Genomic DNA, 21,370 nt, shown 5'->3' on the forward strand with positions numbered 1-21,370 from the left:
GACCTGCACCTCAGAGGAGTGAAGCCACAGTTTGCTCCTCTCTGAGCCCAGTGGAACACACAATCTGCCCCTCTGTAAGTAAGTAACTTACAGTAAGTTACTCTGTTAAGTAAGTTACTTACTCTGTAAGTAAGTAACTCTGTAAGTAAGCACCACTGAAAATTGCAGCCTCTGACAGGTGGTACAGACCCACAGTGATCCTTTTAGCAGTCAACCCAGGACCCCACTTGTTTCTACTCTCTGTGTCTCCAAAACTGCGAACAATCTGGATCTGGGTGGGCTCGGGTGGCATCTGTGGTGCCAGTGGACAGCCCCCAAGGCCTGCAGGCTCAGGTTGAGGCCTGCAGCTGCCTTGTTCCAGAATTTGCCCCTTAAGCCCCCGTGTTCTGTGCTGTTATCGGTCTTTTTCTGACCTGCCACCCCTGGTCTCCAAGCTATCGCTGGTCTTCAGGTGCAGGACACTTTTGCCTTGCGGTGTTATGTTACTTTCCAATGGCTAGCTTCTGGTGGCGCCCTCCCCCCTTCTGTTTATCCTCCCAGATCTGTCCAAGCAATCACAACTCTATCCTTTGTACCTCTTGACTGATGATCCTCTGCCCCCATATCGATCCAGATGTATAATTTTATTTTATTTTATTTTTATTTTTTTAAAGATTTTACTTATTTATTTGACAGACAGAGATCACAAGTAGGCAGAGAGGCAGGCAGAGAGAGAGGAGGAAGCAGGCTCCCCACTGAGCAGAGAGCCCGATGTGGGGCTCGATCCCAGGACCCTGAGACCATGACCTGAGCTGAAGGCAGAGGCTTTAACCCACTGAGCCACCCAGGTGCCCCCAGTTGTATAATTTTAAATCTCAGGCTGATTTCATGGGTGTTCAGAACAGCTTGGTAGATAGCCAGCTAAATTCAGGGAACCCGTTGAAATGGGGTCCCCCACTCTTCCGCCATCTTTCCCCTCCCCTCTGTTTGAACTTTCAGAACACAGTAGACCTGGAGTTAACCCACCTTACATTCTCCTCCCTCCCATTTACTTCTGGGCTTTTGTATACAAAGAAACAGATGGTTAGGAAGGAATAGAAACATATTCAAGGTATTATACTTAGGAGGGAAATTTGCATCTCCTATTTTTAAAATCTAAAATTTCTCCCATACTGCTGAATCTTTTCCAATACCTCTAACAAGTATTTTCTTAACTTGATTTATACCTGTATATTGTAGGACATAATGTGAAAGCTGGTTGTTTTTGGCAATGCTTCAAAAATAGCACATCTCATATAGCAGATCTTGCCTTATGTCTTTAATGTATGTGACTTCTCTTTTCTTATTTTGTATTGCTTACTTAGAAGGATTTTTAGAATCCCTTGAATATTTTGGAGTCTATTGGTTTATGGAATGGTCAATTTCATGTTTATCTTTTTTCTTTTCTAGCAAATTGTACTTTATTTTTTCCTAATTTTTATTTGACCACACCTACTCTGTAATTACTGATGTTCCTAAAAATTTTACCTCTTTTTAAAAACATTTTATTTATTTGTCAGAGAGAGACAGTGAGATAGCAGAAGCAGGGGGAGCGGCAGGGAGAGGGAGAAGCAAACTCCCTGGTGAGTAGGGAGCTCAATGTGGGACTAGATCCCCAGGACCCTGGGATCATGACCTGAGCTGAAGGCAGACGTAACTGACTGAGCCACCCAGCCATCCCTAAAAATTTTGTCTTTGGGAAGACTTGTATTTTAAACTCCAGCTCGTATTTCTCTTAATTATCTCTTCCTCATCACTTAGGGATTATATATATTATGATTACTTCCCCCATTTGACCTTGTGTTTGTTATGTTAAGAACTGTAACAAGATTTTGTCATTCAAATGTGAAGTCTGGAGTCTTTTAGGACTTTTCTGTTACCTTTACCTCTAGTTGGGTCACCTAGTTCTATTGCCCTTTTTTTTTTTTTTTTTTAAGATTTTATTTCTTTGACAGGCAGAGATCATAAGTAGGCAGAGAGGCCGGCAGAGAGAGAGGACAAAGCAGGCTTTCTCCTGAGCAGAGAGCCCGATGTGGACTTGATCCCAGGACCCTGGGATCATGACCCCAGCCAAAGGCAAACGCCTTAACCCACTGAGCCACCCAGGTGCCCCTGTTGCCTTCTTTGGTTACAGTAAAGCATGCATACACAAAATGTTTTTTTCAAAAAAATTTTTAATACATAAAAACAGCTTTCCTTATTTTTGTACTTTTAAGTAGTATCAGTGCATAATTTTGTGTTGCTTTCCTTGTTCATTGATATACTTTATTTAATTGTGTAAGTTGTCACTGTATTGTGTTTTATTAAGTACATTTCTTAAAAATACCTCTATGATTTCTTAGTTTCTTTTATTATTCATGGAATTTTTGGTAGTTTGTAGTTTGGTGATAAATTGAATAATACTACTGTTAAAATACATACCATTAGGAAAGATACATAGGCATTTTTATTCTGTATGTGAAACCATTGAAATTGCTGGGACTGAAGGTCACTGCTTCACATGTATATGTAAAAAGCTAATGTACGGGTGTGTGTAAATACACACATAAACGTGTATATACTTGTACGTTTACATATGTGCGTCTCCTATATTAATATGAAAACTTACATATATATATCTCTCCAGCTTCATACAGACATCATATATTTTGTCCTACTCTGTGAGTCACGTCTTTCCTCTCTTCAGTGATCATTTTAGTTCTTGATTCTTCCAATGTAGCCTATTCTCATTTCAAGTGTTTTTTCTTTCTTTTTTCTAAGATTTATTTATTTATTTGACAGAGAGAGAGAGATCACAAGTAGGCAGAGAGGCAGGCAGAGAAAGATAGGGAAGCAGGCTGCTTCCTCCTGAGCAGAGAGCCCGATGTGGGCCTCTATTCCAGGACCCTGAGATCACGACCTGAGCTGAAGGCAGAGGCTTAACCCACTGAGCCACCCAGGTGCCCAAGTGGTCTTTCTAATATTCATTCTGCTAAAAATGTTTTGATGTGTTTGTTTTTTATCTGTAATACTAGATTATCTCAGTGGTATCTAAGTATCTAAATTGTTTGACCTTGCCCCATAGTGTTTAGTGTTTTGTTCTAATGGCATGCTGCTTTGGTCACCCAATTCATTATGAAAATTGAAGACACATTTTAGGGTAAAAGTGGATACCTATTAAACTTTATACAATAACAGGTGTTACTGGATATTTATTCAGTAGGGGTTATTATGTTCAGTTTGCATTGAGCATATTTTATTATTAACCATATGTATCTTTTTGAGTGATCCCTGGCAGCTTATACCTTTATTTAGGTTTGTGCCATTAAATCTTACATTAAAAAAAGTCTACTTTGTTCTTTAAGCACCTTAAGCATGATTTATTTCTTGATGTATTAAATTTTTCATTATTGTTTATGTCCTGTCATATTTTTCCCCCATGTAGTGAACTCATGAGTATAACATCATATAGTCGTTGCTTGGTGTTAGTTTTTCAAATAAGTGGTTTGGAAATCTAGGATAAGGTATCACGGAGCAGGCAGCTTATATTTTTATTTTTCCTGGTAGATTGACTCATATCTCTGTCGAATATGCTCCCGAGGAGATGAAGATGATAAGTTACTTTTGTGCGAGGGCTGCGATGACAATTACCACATCTTCTGCCTAATGCCACCCCTTCCTGAAATCCCTAGAGGAGTCTGGAGATGCCCGAAGTGTATCATGGCGGTATGACTGTTGAATATAAATATTTTAAATTTAGTTCTGGGTAGTTTTTTAAAATCTAGCCTCCTGGTTTTAAGGGAAACTAGAGTGGATATTACTAGCTGCCCTTTTCTTCGTGTTTATGTCAGGTTTTGATCACCTATGGGATATTAAGCAAGAATGGTTGAACAGATTGTACACATTTAAAACATTGACAGGAAGGACCATAATATGGTGTGAACCATATGACCAAAGGAAAAGAAATAGGTTTAGTAGATGGTGAAGAAACCATCCTACCTTGAAACATAAGGGGGAGGGTAGAACATAAGATATATCTCCTGTTGTTCTTTTTGGGTTCTTTGCCTTTTTCTTTTTCTTGCTGAAATACTTTCTATTTTAGGAATGTAAGAGGCCCCCTGAAGCCTTTGGCTTTGAGCAGGCTACTCAGGAGTACACTTTGCAGAGCTTTGGTGAAATGGCTGATTCCTTCAAGGCTGACTACTTCAGCATGCCTGCGCATGTATGTGATTGTGGAGTGGGGATATAGAGATTACTGTCTGATAAGTCTTACGGTCCTACAGGTATGGGGCCAGAATGTAGTGTACTGTGATCATCTTTTACATCTTTTGTTGCAGATGGTACCTACAGAACTTGTGGAGAAGGAATTCTGGAGACTGGTGAGCAGCATTGAGGAGGATGTGACGGTTGAATATGGAGCAGACATTCATTCCAAAGAATTTGGTAGTGGGTTTCCTGTCAGCAGTAGCAAAGGCAGTCTGTCCCCTGAGGAAGAGGTAATGTGATTTGCAACTCATATTAACAGCACAGATAGGGAAAGTCATTAGCTAATGAAACCATCTGTTCTCATAAGTCCCTCTATATAGTGCTTTTTTCACATAATAGGAATACAGATCATGGTTACTGGTATTGGTTGATCTTTCAGTAACCCAGAGTGTGCATAACCGCCATAAGCATCACTGTTTCCATTCTGCATTTGTGATGGCCAAAAAAAACCAGGAATAGAATGAAACCTTGGCTTTTTCAATTAGGAGCTACAGGGGTCCTTCTGATTTCCCTGAAAGTAAATATTTAAAGGTACCATCTTTGGTTATCTGCATGATAGACAAACAATTGCTATCACCAGTTTATTCATATTTATATATAAATTTGAAAGAAAGCATTGGGAAATGCCCTCATTGATTTTTTAATTTGTTTTCATCATGTAAAACAAATAGGGTAGTACTGAAACTACTAGTTTTATCCAAGGTTATCTCATGTCACGAGTCAGACCCATTTAGATGTCTGAAAATTTAACTAATTACATGACAAATTTCTTAGGGACAGCCAAACAATATGGGTGGAGCAAAACTTACTTGGGAAGAAGCTAAAAGATAATGCATCTCCTGTAGTATTGAACAGTTACTCATTTTCTGATTTCTGTTTTTCCATGATGGCCAGAACCTAGACAAATAGTGTTTAGCTTTGTATACACTGACTTCATGTAAAGCCTTATGAGACAGTTGTTCTAGATAGAATAATAGCAGTTTAAGAGGGGAAATTTTAGGGCTGTCCGGCATAGTCGTTAAGTGTTGCCTTTGGCTTAGGTCATGATCCCTCCTGGGGTCCCTTATTAAAGGAACGAGACTGAGACAAAGTGAGAGTTATGCAAAGCTTTATTCTATGCCAAGCATTAGAAGTTAGACTGACCGGCCAGGGCCGCCTCTGAAGAAAGTGACCCCCTCCCGATCTCACAGGCTGGTTTTATAGGGCATAACTGCAGACCCAAGGTATGTGGCTTCTGTTGTTAAGGCGTTTACTCCCAGAATCGATGTCCATAACCGATACCAGGAACTACTGGGGCATTTATTCCCGGAATGAAGTCCATGGATGTAAACAACAATATGGCTACCCAGGCAATATGGAGTTGCTCTGGCTAAGCAGGCCCTAACAGTTAAACAGGTTTTAACATTAAATTGGCCCTAACATTCCCCTCTTTTCTTTGGAGATTAGTCCATTCTTTGACTTTTCAGCCAGTTTTATGTCTTCCTGTTGTAATGGGTTATATTGAGTTTGTAGGACTAATATTTTTATCGCCCCAAGTTTTTGTACAAATGATATTAGGGCGTTAATAATGCAGGGGCCAAAAAGTAGCATTAGTAATAGTAAAACCAGGGGGCCTGTAATTGCTGATATTAGGGAAGTTATCCATGGAGACCAGTTGAACATTATATCATCATATATATCTATATATCTATATATCTATATCTAGATATATATATATATATCATGATATATATATACCATATATATATCTATATATATATGTGTGTGTATATATATCTATAGATATATATAAAAGTTGAACTTTTATATCATCCCTGGGAGTTCTTGCATTGTTGCTTGCGTTCATCTACTCTCTTTTTAATGGCTGCCAGACTGTTTTTGATGACTCCAGTATAATTTACCAAGAAGCAGCATTTTTCTCCCAGGGCTAGGCAGAGCCCCCCTTTTCTAGGAATAGTATGTCAAGCCCTCTTCTATTTTGCAGTTAACCTTGAGTGTTGTTTTATCTGCTGTCTTTTTGATTTTTCATTGGGCTGCTTTAGGCCGATGAGGTGTCCCCTGGCTGCTGCTGAGTAGGAAGGGTTAAAGTGACTAAGTTATGAAACCCTTTTGAGTCTTTTGTTTTAGTCCACAGTTAGTGGGGTCCACCGGCAGTGGCTTCCATTTTTTGGGAGGCGTTCTTGTTTTCAGCTCGTTTGACAGGATATGCGTACTGCTATGGGGGTGGTCAGGATGACAGTGAATGCTCCTTTCTAACGAGGCTCCGAGTTTCCCACTTGGTGGCAGCATATCCAAACCAGGTCTCTGGGTTGGTAAGGATGTGGTTCCACTTCCTTCTCTGTCTCAGTGTAGACAGCTCGGATCCCGGCTTGGGCTCTTTTTAAGACAGACTATAGCGCCTGCAGTGACTGGACTATAGACTGATCAGTCATTTCTGCTAGGGCGACCTCTTGTAGGCAGAGTAGAGAGGGTCTTCCGAACATTATTTCAAATGGGGTCCGCTTGTTTAAGTAGGGTGTACATCGTGCCCTAAGGAGGGTGAAGGGAAGGAGATCCACCCATCCACCGCCAGTTTCCAGAATTAACTTTGTGAAGGCCTCTTTAAGAGTCCAGTTCATGCTCTCTACTTGTCCAGAGCTCTGGAGCCGGTAGGCACAGTGTAGTTTTTAATTAGTGCCCATGGCCTTGGCCAATGCCTGTGAGACTGAATTCACAAATGCATGGCTGTTGTCTGCCCCGATTGCGAGAGGCAACCCAGACCTAGGAATTATTTTTTCTAGTAGCTTTTTGGCTACTATTCCTGCCATCTCATGTTTGGCAGAAAAAGCCTTTACCCAACCTGAAAAGGTATCCATAAAAACTAACATATATTTGTGTCCAATGTTCTGTTATTATCCCTACAGAATATTAGGCAAGATTGTCTAAACGAGCTATTGTGCAACTGCTCTGACGTTTACCTTAAGTTATCTAGCTTAGATAAACATTTAAAGACAACCAAATCTAGAATTTAACATCCATAAAGGTGTGTTATTAAAATATACTTTTCTAAAATAACCCTCATTTCCAGAGATAGCTAAATCAGGACTAATTTATTTGAAGAACAAGTCCAGTTTTAACAAACTTGGCCTAATTATTTACATAAGCTCAGCAGGAACAGTGAGTGATTATATAGATCTTTTAGAATCTGCTTTGCTGGAACTTCTTATAAGGACATACCTGCAATACCTGTCGATTTGGGTGAATTCCTCTTCCTGAGGTCCCGAAAGTATCCTGAGGTTCCTGCACCTGCCAGGAAGTGACATTCTTTACTCACTTGGTGAGGCTGCTGGGAACTCTGTAAGCAAGGTATCAGGCCAACAATTTCAGGGGGCTTTATGGCTCCAGGTTTTATAAGGTCAACCTTAGTTCCTTTAAGCTGTCTGGTCATATCTGAGTCTTTTTAAAATATGACATTCTAGTCAATGCCTTTGTAAAATAACCAGTGTTTCCGATGGTGTCCTGTTAAAAGGAGAACAGATTCTTATTGAACTTATGCAAATGACTGATTGCCATGGAAGAAAGAATACTTACTGAGACCTTTTGAATTACAGAGGGTTCAGATAGAAAAGTTGAATGCCTTGATTTGTTTACAAGTGAATACTTTTACATTTCTGTAAGTTACAGATAAGAAAAAGTTTCCCTAATCTGGAAGAGTAAACATTACAGAACCAGTAGTTGTTTAAAATAAGACAAAACATTAAGAGATGTAACATTACAATCTTTCAGTTCATCTAATTCCATGATCCTAATTCTAGTTTAGTTTGAATGTAGCTCTTACTTCTGGAAATTTTTACCCATTTCAGTTCCAGGATTTCAACATATCAAAGACCTCTAGAGTAGGTCTAGAGTAGTTACAGCATTTACCCAAATATAACCCAAGGTTTATCATTGGTTTAGTAACATTTCCTGAGTAACTTAGCATACCAAGGAAAAGCCTTATGAGTCAAAGAGATCTCATTTACAATTTAAATCTTGTTGACTATTGCTGAAATCTAAGTTTTAAAGCACATGCCTAAATAGGATTACGGATGTTTAAGATCTGATAAAACAAAACATAGAAACTGGTTTCTTTGGGCAGGCAGAGATAAAACCAGTTAGATTCTCTTCTTAACAGTAGATCTATTTAAGAAAACTGTCTTTTTGGACAGAGAGAAATCAGATTTTTTATACCAATGTCCTTTTAGTTTACATAGTAGTCAACATTTACTTGAGTGGATCACCAATATAGATTTGCCATGACACAGGGCTTTAGTCTTCCTTTTTTTGAATATTGTGCCTCATTTGAACAGAAACATTTTACAGACTGGCCAGGGGAATGAGAAAGGGACAAAGTGAAAGTTATGCAAAGCTTTAGTCTGTGCCAAGCATTAGAAGTCAGACTGACCGGCCAGGGCTGCCTGCAAAGAGAGCGACCCCCTCCCAATCTCACAGGCTGGTTTTATAGGGCATAACCGCAGACCCAAGGTATGTGGCTTCTGTTGTTAAGGTGTTTACTCCCAGAATCGATACCTGGAACCATACCAGGAACTACTGGGGCGTTTATTCCGGGAATGAAGTCCATGGATGTAAACAACAATATGGCTACCCAGGCAATATGGAGTTGCTCTGGCTAAGCAGGCCCTAACAGTTAAACAGGTGTTAACATTAAATTGGCCGTAACAATCCCAGGGTCCTGGAATCGAGCCCCGCATTGGGCTCACCTGCTTCTCCTTCTCTCACTCCCACTCCCCCTGCTCTCGCTGTTCTCTCTCTGTCAAATAATAAAATCTTAAAAAAAAAAAAAAAAAAAAAAGAGGGACATTTTCAGGAAGCCTTAGTCAGCTCTTATTTCTGTTAATTTACTGTATATGTATGTATAGAATATATAGAATACAGCTATGAATATATAGAAACAGGTATGTATACATATATAGGAACATTTAAACAGTGTTTCTTGTTTTTTTAAAGATTTTATTTATTTGACAGAGATCACAAATAGGCAGAGAGGCAGGCAGAGAGAGAGGAGGAAGCAGCTCCTTGCTGAGCAGAGAGCCCGATGTGGGGCTCCCTCCCAGGACCCTGAGACCATGAATTGAGCTGAAGACAGAGGCTTTAACCCACTGAGCCACCCAGGCACCCCATTGAATGTATTTCTAAAAAGTATGTTACTCAGTTAGTGTTACGCTTTGAAACGTCATTTATATTGTTGCTTAAAGCTTGAATTTACCTGGTTTTTCACTATTACATAATTTCCATTGAGATTATACTGTCATTTATCTATTTTCTGCTGGAATGCTACCAGTATTTCGCTGTTTCAAACATCATTTTACATGTCTCCTAAAGTAAGTTTCTAGGCTTTGTATTTGGAGTTGGTTGGTTATTCCCAGTATAGACTTTTAGAAGTGTACAATTTGTATTGTCTACAAACTGTTGTGACTATGTACGTATGTGTAGATATGTAGGTACGTGTAATATTATCATAATATAGTATTCTCTCCAGGATGGGCTTTTAACTATTACTAATTTTGTAACTTTTATAAAGGAGATAAATGGAATGGTCTCTTTTCTGTCACTGAATCCCTTACATGTTAGTTTTTCTTGGGTCCTAGATTGAGTTTTTACTTGGTGTATATCTTTTTTTTTTTTTTTGGTGTTTATCTTCTATATGGCCTGTTTTACTTAGGCTCTAGGTATGCTTCTTATAACAGATATAGAACTGATTTTTTAAAAAATTTTTTATTTATTTCTTATTTTTTATAAACATATAATGTATTTTTATCCCCAGGGGTACAGGTCTGTGAATCTCCAGGTTTACACAATTCACAGCACTCACCATAGCACATACCCTCCCCAATGTCCATAACCCTCTCCCCCTCTTCCAACCCCCCCTCCCCCCAGCAGCCCTCAATTTGTTTTGTGAGATTAAGAGTCACTTATGTTTTGTCTCCCTCCCAATCCCATCTTGTTTCATTTATTCTTCTCCTATCCCCCTAACCCCCCATGTTGCATCTCCACGTCCTCATATCAGGGAGATCATATGATAGTTGTCTTTCTCCGAATGACTTATTTCACTAAGCATGATACCCTCTTGTTCCATCCACGTTGTTGCAAATGGCAAGATTTCATTTCTTTTGATGGCTGCATAGTATTCCATTGTGTATTTATACCACGTCTTCTTTATCCATTCATCTGTTGATGGACATCTAGGTTCTTTCCGTAGTTTGGCTATTGTAGACATTGCTGCTATAAACATTCGGGTGCACGTGTCCCTTCGGATCACTACGTTTGTATCTTTAGGGTAAATACCCAGTAGTGCAATTGCTGGGTCATAGGGTAGTTCTATTTTCAACATTTTGAGGAACCTCCGTGCTGTTTTCCAGAGTGGTTGCACCAGCTTGCATTCCCACCAACAGTGGAGGAGGGTTCCCCTTTCTCCTCATCCTCGCCAGCATCTGTCATTTCCTGACTTGTTAATTTTAGCCATTCTGACTGGTGTGAGGTGATATCTCATTGTGGTTTTGATTTGTATTTCCCTGATGCCAAGTGACGTGGAGCACTTTTTCATGTGTCTGTTGGCCATCTGGATGTCTTCTTTGCAGAAATGGCTGTTCATGTCCTCTGCCCATTTCTTGATTGGATTGTTTGTTCTTTGGGTGTTGAGTTTGCTAAGTTCCTTATAGATTTTGGATGCTAGCCCTTTATCTGATATGTCGTTTGCAAATATCTTCTCCCATTCTGTCAGTTGTCTTTTGGTTTTGTTAACTGTTTCCTTTGCTGTGCAAAAGCTTTTGATTTTGATGAAATCCCAATAGTTCATTTTTGCCCTTACTTCCCTTGTCTTTGCCGATGTTCCTAGGAAGATGTTGCTGCGGCTGAGGTCGAAGAGGTTGCTGCCTGTGTTCTCCTCAAGGATTTTGATGGATTCCTTTCTCACATTGAGGTCCTTCATCCATTTGGAGTCTATTTTCGTGTGTGGTGTAAGGAAGTAGTCCAATTTCATTTTTCTGCATGTGGCCGTTCAATTTTCCCAGCACCATTTATTGAAGAGGCTGTCTTTTTTCCATTGGACATTCTTTCCTGCTTTGTCGAAGATTAGTTGACCATGGAGTTGAGGGTCTATTTCTGGGCTCTATTCTGTCCCATTGGTCTATGTGTCTGTTTTTGTGCCAGTACCATGCTGTCTCGATGATGACAGCTTTGTAATAGAGCTTGAAGTCCGGAATTGTGATGCCACCAAGGTTGGCTTTCTTTTTCAATATTCCTTTGGGTATTCGAGGTCTTTTCTGGTTCCATATAAATTTGAGGATTATTTGTTCCATTTCTTTGAAAAAAATGGATGGCATTTTGATAGGGATTGCATTAAATGTGTAGATTGCTTAGGTAGTATAGACATTTTCACAATATTTATTCTTCCAATCCAGGAGCATGGAACATTTTTCCATTTCTTTGTGTCTTCCTCAATTTCTTTCATGAGTACTTTATAATTTTCTGTGTATAGATTCTTAGTCTCTTTAGTTAGGTTTATTCCTAGGTATCGTATAGTTTTGGGTACAATTGTAAATGGGATTGACTCCTTAATTTCTCTTTCTTCTGTCTTGTTGGTGTACAGAAATGCAACTGATTTCTGTGCATTGATTTTATATCCTGACACTTTACTGAATTCCTGTACAAGTTCTAGCAGTTTTGGAGTGGAGTCTTTTGGGTTTTCCACATATAGTATCATATCATCTGCAAAGAGTGATAGTTTTACTTCTTCTTTACCAATTTGGATGCCTTTAATTTCTTTTTGTTGTCTGATTGCTGAGGCTAGGACTTCTAGTACTATGTTGAATAGCAGTGGTGATAATAGACATCCCTGCCGTGTTCCTGACCTTAGCGGAAAAGCTTTCAGTTTTTCTCCATTGAGAATGATATTTGCGGTGGGTTTTTCATAGATGGCTTGGATAATATTGAGGTATGTGCCCTCTGTCCCTACACTTGAAGACTTTTGATCAGGAAAGGATGCTGTACTTTGTCAGATGCTTTTTCAGCATCTATGGAGAGTATCATATGGTTCTTGTTCTTTCTTTTATTAATGTGTTTTATCACATTGATTGATTTGCGGATGTTGAACCAACCTTGCAGCCCTGGAATAAATCCAACTTGGTCATGGTGAATAATCCTTTTAATGTACTGTTGAATCCTATTGGCTAGTATTTTGGTGAGAATTTTTGCATCTGTGTTCATCAAGGATATTGGTCTGTAGTTCTCTTTTTTGGTGGGATCCTTGTCTGGTTTTGGGATCAAGGTGATGCTGGGCTCATAAAATGAGTTTGGAAGTTTTCCTTCCATTTCTATTTTTTGGAACAGTTTCAGGAGAACAGGAATTAGTTCTTCTTTAAATGTTTGGTAGAATTCCCTGGGAAGCCGTCTGGCCCTGGGCTTTTGTTTGTTTGGAGATTTTTGATGACTGTTTCAATCTCCTTACTGGTTATGGGTCTGTGCAAGTTTTCTATTTCTTCCTGGTTCAGTTGTGGTAGTTTATATGTCTCTAGGAATGCATCCGTTTCTTCCAGATTGTCAAATTTGTTGGCGTAGAGTTGCACATAGTATGTTCTTATAATTGTCTGTATTTCTTTGGTGTTAGTTGTGATCTCTCCTCTTTCATTCATGATTTCATTTATTTGGGTCCTTTCTCTTTTCTTTTTGATAAGTCTGGCCAGGGGTTTATCAATCTTATTAATTCTTTCAAAGAACCAGCTAGTTTCGTTGATTTGTTCTTTTGTTTTTTTTTTGGTTTCTATTTCATTGATTTCTACTCTGATCTTTCTGTTCTTTCTCCAGCTCCTTTAGGTGTAGGGGTTAGGTTGTGTACTTGAGACCTTTCTTGTCTTTTGAGAGAGGTTTGTACCGCTATATATTTTCCTCTAGGACTGCCTTTGTCTGTCCCACAGATTTTGAACCGTTGTGTTTTCATTATCATTTGTTTCCATGAATTTTTTCAATTCTTCTTGAATGGTTAACCCATTCATTTTTTAGAAGGATGCTGTTTAGTCTCCATGTATTTGGGTTCTTTCCAATTTCCTCTTGTGATTGAGTTCTAGCTTCAGAGCACTGTGGTCTGAAAATATGCAGGGAATGATCCTAATCTTTTGATACCAGTTGAGACCTTATTTGTGACCCAGGATATGATATATACTGGAGAATGTTCCATGTGCACTTGAGAAGAATGTGTATTCTGTTGATTTGGGATGAAATGTTCTGAAGATATCTGTGATGAAATGTTCTGAAGATATCTGTGATGTTCTGAAGACACCAGTGTGTCATTTAAGGCCTCTATTTCCTTGTTGATCTTTTGCTTGGATGATCTGTCCATTTGAGTGAGGGGAGTGTTCAAGTCCCCTACTATTATTGTATTATTATTGATGTGTTTCTTTGATTTTGTTATTAATTGGTTGATATAGTTGGCTGCTCCCACGTTAGGGGCATAGATATTTAAAATTGTTAGATCTTCTTGTTGGACAGACCCTTTGAGTAGGATATAGTGTCCTTCCTTATCTCTTATTATAGTCTTTGGCTTAAAATCTACTTGATCTGATATAAGGATTGCCACCCCAGCTTTCTTCTGATGCCCATTAGCATGGTAAATTGTTTTCCACCCCCTCACTTTAAATCTGGAGGTGTCTTCGCGTCTAAAATGAGTTTCTTGCGGCAACGTATAGATGGGTTTTGTTTTTTTATCCATTCTGATACCCTGTGTCTTTTGATTGGGGCATTTAGCCCATTAACATTCAGGGTAACTATTGAGAGATATGAATTTAGTGCCATTATATTGCCTGTAAGATGACTGTTATTGTATATTGTCTCTGTACCTTTCTGATCTACTACTTTTAGGCTCTCTCTTTCCTTAGAGGACGCCTTTCAATATTTCCTGTAGGGCTGGTTTGGTGTTTGCAAATTCTTTCAGTTTTTGTTTGTCCTGGAAGCTTTTTATCTCTCCTTCTATTTTCAGTGATAGCCTAGCTGGATATAGTATGCTTGGCTGCATGTTTTTCTCGTTTAGTGCTCTGAATATATCATGCCGGCTCTTTCTGGCCTGCCAGGTCTCTGTGGATAAGTCTGCTACCAGTCTAATATTTTTACCATTGTATGTTACAGACTTGTTTTCCTGGGCTGCTTTCAGGATTTTCTTTTTGTCACTAAGATTTATAAATTTTACTATTAGGTGATGGGGTTTGGACCTATTTTTGTTGATTTTGAGGGAGGGTTCTCTGCACCTCCTGGATTTTGATACTTGTTCCCTTTGCCATATTAGGAATATTCTCTCCAATAGACCTTCTGTTCCCCTCTCTGTTTCTTCTTCTTCTGGAATCCCAATTATTCTAATGTTGTTTCGTCTTATGATGTCACTTATCTCTCGAATTCTCCCTTCGTGGTCCAGTCCCTCTTTGTCCCTCTTTTGCTCAGCTTCTTTATTCTCTGTCATTTGGTCTTCTATATCACTAATTCTTTCTTCTGCCTCATTTATCCTAGCAGTGAGAGCCTCCATTTTTGATTGCACCTCATTAATAGCTTTTTTGATTTCAACTTGGTTAGATTTTAGTTCTTTAATTTCTCCAGAAAGGGCTTTTATCTCTCCAGAGAGGGTTTCTCTAATATCTTCCATGCCTTTTTCGAGCCCAGCTAGAACCTTCAGAATCGTCATTCTGAGCTCTAGATCTGACATATTACCAATGTCTGTGTTGATTAGGTCCCTAGCCTTCGGTACTGCTTCTTGTTCTTTTTTTTTTTTTGTGGTGAATTTTTCTGCCTTGTCATTTTTTCCAGATAAGAGTATATGAAGGAGCAAGTAAAATACTAAAAGGGTGGCAAAGACTCCAGAAAAATGTACTTTAACCAAATCAGAAGAGACCCCAAATTGTGTAGGGGAGAAAGAGGATTAAAAAGACATTCAGAAAAAAAAAAATCAAAAAAGAAACCAAATAAAAAATGTAAAAAAGAAAGAAAAAATATATATATTAAATGATAAACTAGTTAAAACCGTTAAAAAAGAAACGGGTAAAAGTTTAAAAAAAATTAGAAGAAGAAAAAGAAAAAATTGAAAAAAAAAATTGAATTAACCGCAAGACTAAAGGATCATGGGGAGAAAGCCATGAGTTCCGTGCTTCGCTTTCTTCTCCTCTGGAATTCCGCTGCTGTCCTAGGTATTGAACCTGCTTTCCTTGGTAGATGAACTTCTTCCTGGCTGGATTTTTTGGTTGATCTTCTGGGGGAGGGGCCTGTTGTAGTGACTCTCAAGTGTCTTTGCTCGAGGCGGAATTGCACTGCCTTACCAGGGGGCCCGGACTAAGTAATCTGCTCGGGTTCGCTTTCCGGGAGCTTTTGTTCCCTGAACACTTACCGTAGAGTTCCGGAGAACGGGAATGAAAATGGCGGCCTCCCAGTCTCTGGCCCAGAAGAGCCGAGAGCCCGGGGCCCCACTCCTCAGTGTCCCTCCAGAGAATAGCACCCAATCACTCCCGTATCCCCAGCCTCCAGTCCCGCTCCGAGCTCACCCAGCCCACGACCAGTTCAAGGTAACCCCAAGTTGAGAGTTCAGTCCTCGGCTCTGTCTCTGTAGCCGGCTTCCCCGTTCTAATACCTGAGAGCTCTGTGACACTCCAACACCCCCGATCCTTCTGTGACCCTGCGGGACCTGGGGCCATGCTGACCCCGCATGGGGCACCCCGATTTAACCTCTGGAGCAATGTCCCTCAGTGGAACAGACTTTTTTTTTTTTTTTTAAGATTTTATTTATTTATTTGACAGAGAGAGATCACAAGTAGGCAGAGAGGCAGGCAGAGAGAGAGGAGGAAGCAGGCTCCCTGCAGAGCAGAGAGCCCGATGCGGGGCTCGATCCCAGAACCCCGAGATCATGACCTGAGCCGAAGGCAGCGGCTTAATCCACTGAGCCACCCAGGCGCCCTAGTGGAACAGACTTTTAAAAGCCCTGATTTTGTGCTCCGTTGCTCCGCTGCTTGCCGGGAGCTGGCCCCTCCCCCTGCGGTCTATCTTCCCGCGTTTTGGATTCACTTCTCCACCGCGTTTTGGATTCACTTCTCCACCAGTCCTTTCAGAAAGTGGTTGATTTTCTGTTTCTAGAATTGCTGTTCTTCTCTTTGATCTCCCGTTGGATTTGTTGGTGTTTGTAGATCTAGCTGATCTCCTCCTACCTGATGTAGTCTCAGCCTCCTACTTCTCCGCCATCTTGACTCCTCCTCCTAGAATTGATTTTTTTTTAAAGTCCATGTAGAGTTTTATATGTTTACTGGAGTCGGTTTTCTATTATTTATTATATCTATGATTTACAACTCAGTATTTCTACCCCTTAGTTTTCTTTTTCTCTTTTTTGCCTAATTTTGTATTCCATTTTAATTGGTTTTTTAATCAGTTATATGTATCGGAATATATATGGGTATGTATATGTATATATGTTCTTTTTTTTTTTTTAAAGATTTTATTTATTTATTTGACAGATATAATAAGAGAGGAGGATCACAAGAGAGGAGGAAGCAGGCTCCCCGCTGAGGGGAGAGCCCAGTGTAGAGCTTGATCCCAGGAGCCTGGGATCATGATCTGAGCTGAAGGCAGAGGCTTTAACCCACTGAGCCACCCAGATGTCCCTATATATGTTATTCTTTTTTTTTTTTTTTAAAGATTTTACCTATCCATTTGACAGACAGAGATCACAAGTAGGCAGAGAGGCAGGCAGAGAGAGAGGGGGAAGCAGGCTCCCCGCTGAGCAGAGAGCCCGATGTGGGGCTCGATCCCAGGACCCTGGGATCATGACCTGAGCTGAAGGCAGAGGCTTTAACCCACTGAGCCACCCAGGCGCCCCTATATATGTTATTCTTAATACTTTAATTACAACTTAGGGAGACCTGAGTGGCTCATGTTCCCTCTCTGTCCCTCTCAAATAAATAAAATTTTAAAAAGGATAATAAATGCAACTTAATGTTTAAATTTATTGGAATTTTGCCCCATCCAAAGTGAGGTAAGATTTCTACTCTTCTGTTCACCTCCCTCTTAGCATTTGTAAAATTTTTATTTGGGCTTAAACATTTTTTTTTTTGCTCTATAAAATAGATATCTTTATTCTTTTATATTTTCAAACTTAATATACATCTATTCTTGTGTATACATTCTCTTTTTCATTTACCATTTCTCTTGAAACTCTGATCTTCAAAGACTATTCCTTTTTGTTTGAAATAAAAATCTTGAGAAATTTTTAAACCACTGAGCCCTCCAGGTGCCCCTTAAAATCTTCAGAAATTTTTAAGTAGAAGTGTTTAATCATTAATTTGTTTTATTTGTCAAAAAGAAATGTTTCTTTTTTTTTTTTTTTTTTAATTTTTTTTTTTTTTAAAGATTTTGTTTATTTATTTGACACAGAGATCACAAGTAGGCAGAGAGGCAGACAGAGAGAGAGGAAAGGAAGCAGGCTCTCTGCCGGGCAGACAGCCCAATGCGGGGCTCAATCCCAGGACCCCGGGATCGCGACCTGAGCCGAAGGCAGAGGCTTTAACCCACTGAGCCACTCAGGTGCCCCGCTTTACTCTTATTCTTAAAAAGTTATTTCTCTGAATATGTGTAAATCTGGGGTATGAGTTATTTTCTTCACCTTACATTAAAAATATTCTTGGATTATTGATTTATGAGACACCAACTCTGAATCTTAACATTTATAAGTAATCTAATTTATTTTTCTTCTCTGCCATAAGATCTCTTTGTTTTGGATTATGGCTGTTTTTCTTGGTTGGAGATGTGACTTTTTAATTTAAAATACCAGAAGTTGGGACTCCTAGGTGACTCATTGGGTTAAGCCACTGCCTTCGGCTCAGGTCATGATCCTGGGGTTCTGGGATCGAGTCCCACATTGGGCTCCTTGCGCAGTTGGGAGCCTGCTTCTCTCTCTGCCTCTGCCTGCCACTCTGCCTGCTTGTGCGTTCTCTCTCTCTCTTTGTCTGACAAATAAATAAATAAATAAAATCTTAAAAAAGTAAAAATAAAATATGAGGGGTTCATTGTGTTTCTCAGATCTGAGAATTTACCTTTCATCTATTCTAGCTATGAACCCTTCTACCATAACTACTGTTTCACTGTTTCTATCGTAAAATTCCATATCCTGAAAAATACATTATATGTTTATAAAAAAATAAAAAATTAATTAAAAGTTTTTTAAAATTCCATATCCTAAATTTTCTTATTTTTTTTTTACCATTCTTTACCTCCCTTTCATCCTTCTTTATTTATCTTCTTGTTACTTTCTTGTAATTTGTTTTAAATAATTTAAAAATGAATCAGGTTTCACAATAACTAATTTTTTTAAAGGTTATTTATTTGAGAGAGTGAGTGATAGAGAAACACAAGTGGGTGAGGGGGAAGGGGAGGTAGAAGCAGACTCCTCCCTAAGCAGGGAGCCTGAGGTGGAACTCAAACCCAGGACCCTGGGATCATGACCTGAGCAGAAGGCAGGTGCTTTTTTTGTGTTATGTTAATACATCATTAGTTTTTGATGCAGTGTTCCATGATATGGTGTTTATGTATAAAACCCAGTGTTCCATGCAATACATGCCCTCCTTAATAACCACCAGGCTTACCCATCCCGCCATCCTCCTCCGCTCTGAAACCCTCAGTTTATTTCTCGGAGTCCATAGTCTCATGGTTTGTCTCTTCCTCTGATTTCCCCCAATATACTTTTTCTTTCCTTCTCCTAATGGCCTCCATGTTATTCCTTATGTTACACAAGTAAGCAAAACCATATTATAATTGACTTTCTCTGCTTGACTTATTTTACTCAGCATAATCTCCTTCAGTCCCATCCATGTTGGTGCAAAAGTTGGGTATTCATCCTTTCTGATGGCTGGGTAATATTCCATTGTATATGGAGTATACATATACCACATCTTCGTTATCCACGAAGAACATCTTAGCTCTTTCCACAGTTTGGCTGTTGTGGACATTGCTGCCATGAACATTGGGGTACATATCGCCCTTCTTTTCACTACATCTGTATCTTTGGGGTAAATACAATTGCCAAGTCATAGGGTAGCTCTATTACTAATTTCTTGAGGAATCTCCACACCATTTCCCAAAGTGGCTGCACCAATTTGCATTCCCACCAACAGCATAAGAGGGTTCCCCTTTCTCCACAATCTCTCCAACATTTGTTGTTTGCCCTGTTAATTTTTGCCTTTCCAACTGATGCAAGGTGGTATCTCAATATGGTTTTGATTTGAATTTCCCTGATGGCTAATGATGAAAAGTTTTCATCAATTTGTATGTCTTCATTGGAGAAGTGTCTGTTCATGTCCTCTGCCCATTTTTTGAATGATTATCTTGTTTTTTCAGTGTTGAGTTTGAGAAGTTCTTTATAGATCTTGGATAACAGCCCTTTATCTGCATTGTCATTTGCAAATATCTTCTCCCATTCTGTCTGTTGCCTCTTTGTTATGTTCACTGTTTCTTTTGGTGTGCAGAAGATTTTGATCTTGATGAAGTCCCAAAAGTTCATTTTCATTTCTTTTTCCTTTGCATTTGGAGACGTGTCTTGAAAGAAGTTGTTGTGGCGGATGTCAAAGAGATTATTGCCTATGTCCTCCTCTAGAATTTTGATGATTCCTGTCTCACATTGAGGTCTTTCATCTTATTTGAGTTTATTTTTGTGTATGGTATAAGAGAATGGTCAAGTTTTATTCTTCTATACATAGCTGTAGAATTTTCCCAGCACCATTTATTGAAGAGACTGTCTTTTTTCCAAAGGATATCTTTCCTGGTTTGTGGGAGAATAGTTGACCATAGAGTAGAGGATCCATATCTGGACTCTCCACTCTGTTCCACTGGTCTAGGTGTCTCTTTTTATGTCAGTACCATGCTGTCTTGGTGGTCACAGCTTTGTAGTAAAGGTGGACATCAGGCAATGTGATGCCTCTGGCTTTGTTTTTCTTTTTCAACATTTCCTTGGCGATTTGAGGTCTTCTGGTTCCCTACAAATTTTAGGATTGTTTGTTCCAGCACTTTGAAAAATTCTGCTGGTATTTTCATAGGGATGATGTTGAAAGTATAGATTGCTCTGGGCAGCATAGACATTTTAACGTTGTTGTTGTTGTTTTTCTGATCCATGAGCATGGAATGTTTTTCCATCTCTTTATGTCTTCTTCCATTTCTTTTTTGAGTGTTCTGTAGTTCTCAAGTATGATCCTTTACCTCTTTGGTAAGGTTTATTCCCAGGTATCTTAAGGTTCTTGGTGCTATAGTAAATGGAATCGATTCTCTCATTTCCCTTTCTGTATTTTCATTGTTAGTGTGTAAGAAAGCAACTGATTTCTGTACATTGATTTGTATCCTGCCACATTACTGAATTGCTGTTTGAGTTCTGGTAGTTTGGGGATGGAGTCTTTTGGGTTTTCTATTTAAAGTATCATGTCATCTGCAAAGAGAGAGAGTTTGACTTCTTCATTGACAATTTGGATATCTTTTATTTCTCTTTGTTGTCTGATTGCCGTTGCTAGGACTTCTAATACTATGTTGAACAAGATTGGCGAGAGTGGGCATCCTTTTCATGTTCCTGATCTCAAAGGGAAGGCTGTCAGTTTTCCCCATTGAGAATGATATTCACTGTGGGTTCTTCATAGATGGATTTTATGAAGTTGAGGAATGTTCCCTCTGTCCCTATACTCTGAAGAGTATAGGAACTCAGGAAAGGATGCTGTAATTTGTTAAATGCTTTTTCTGCATCAGTTGAGAGGACCATGTGGTTCTTCTCTCTTCTCTTATTGATTAGTTCTATCCCATTGATTGATTTGTGAATGTTGAACCCCCCTTGCAACCCAAGAATGAATCCCACCTGGTCATGTTGGATAATCTTCTTAACATACTGTTGGATCCTATTAGCTAGGATCTTGTTGAGAATCTTGGCTTCTATATTAATCAGGGATATTGGTCTGAAGTTCTCCTTTTTGATGGGTCTCTGCTTGGATCAGGGTAATGCTGGCTTCATAAAAAGAGTCTGGCAGTTTTCGTTCTGTTTGTATTTTTTGAAACAGCTTCAGTAGAATAGCTGTTATTTCTT

The 21,370-nt window shown here is 39.2% G+C and overlaps 1 protein-coding gene across 16 annotated transcripts in view; it reads left to right on the forward strand.

Moving 5' to 3' along the window:
* Nucleotides 1-21,370, forward strand: part of LOC123935843 (lysine-specific demethylase 5D) — a 61,519-nt gene that overhangs the window by 22,953 nt on the left and 17,196 nt on the right. For all 16 annotated transcript variants that reach the window (XM_045996660.1, XM_045996661.1, XM_045996671.1 and 13 more), the window contains 3 exons: nucleotides 3,565-3,723; nucleotides 4,100-4,219; nucleotides 4,335-4,493. In XM_045996660.1, the coding sequence (XP_045852616.1) occupies nucleotides 3,565-3,723; nucleotides 4,100-4,219; nucleotides 4,335-4,493 (438 nt within the window). The remainder of the gene's footprint in view (nucleotides 1-3,564; nucleotides 3,724-4,099; nucleotides 4,220-4,334; nucleotides 4,494-21,370) is intronic.

Source organism: Meles meles, chromosome Y (genome assembly GCF_922984935.1).
Source record: "Meles meles chromosome Y, mMelMel3.1 paternal haplotype, whole genome shotgun sequence".
NCBI classification, from domain to species: Eukaryota; Metazoa; Chordata; class Mammalia; order Carnivora; family Mustelidae; genus Meles; species Meles meles.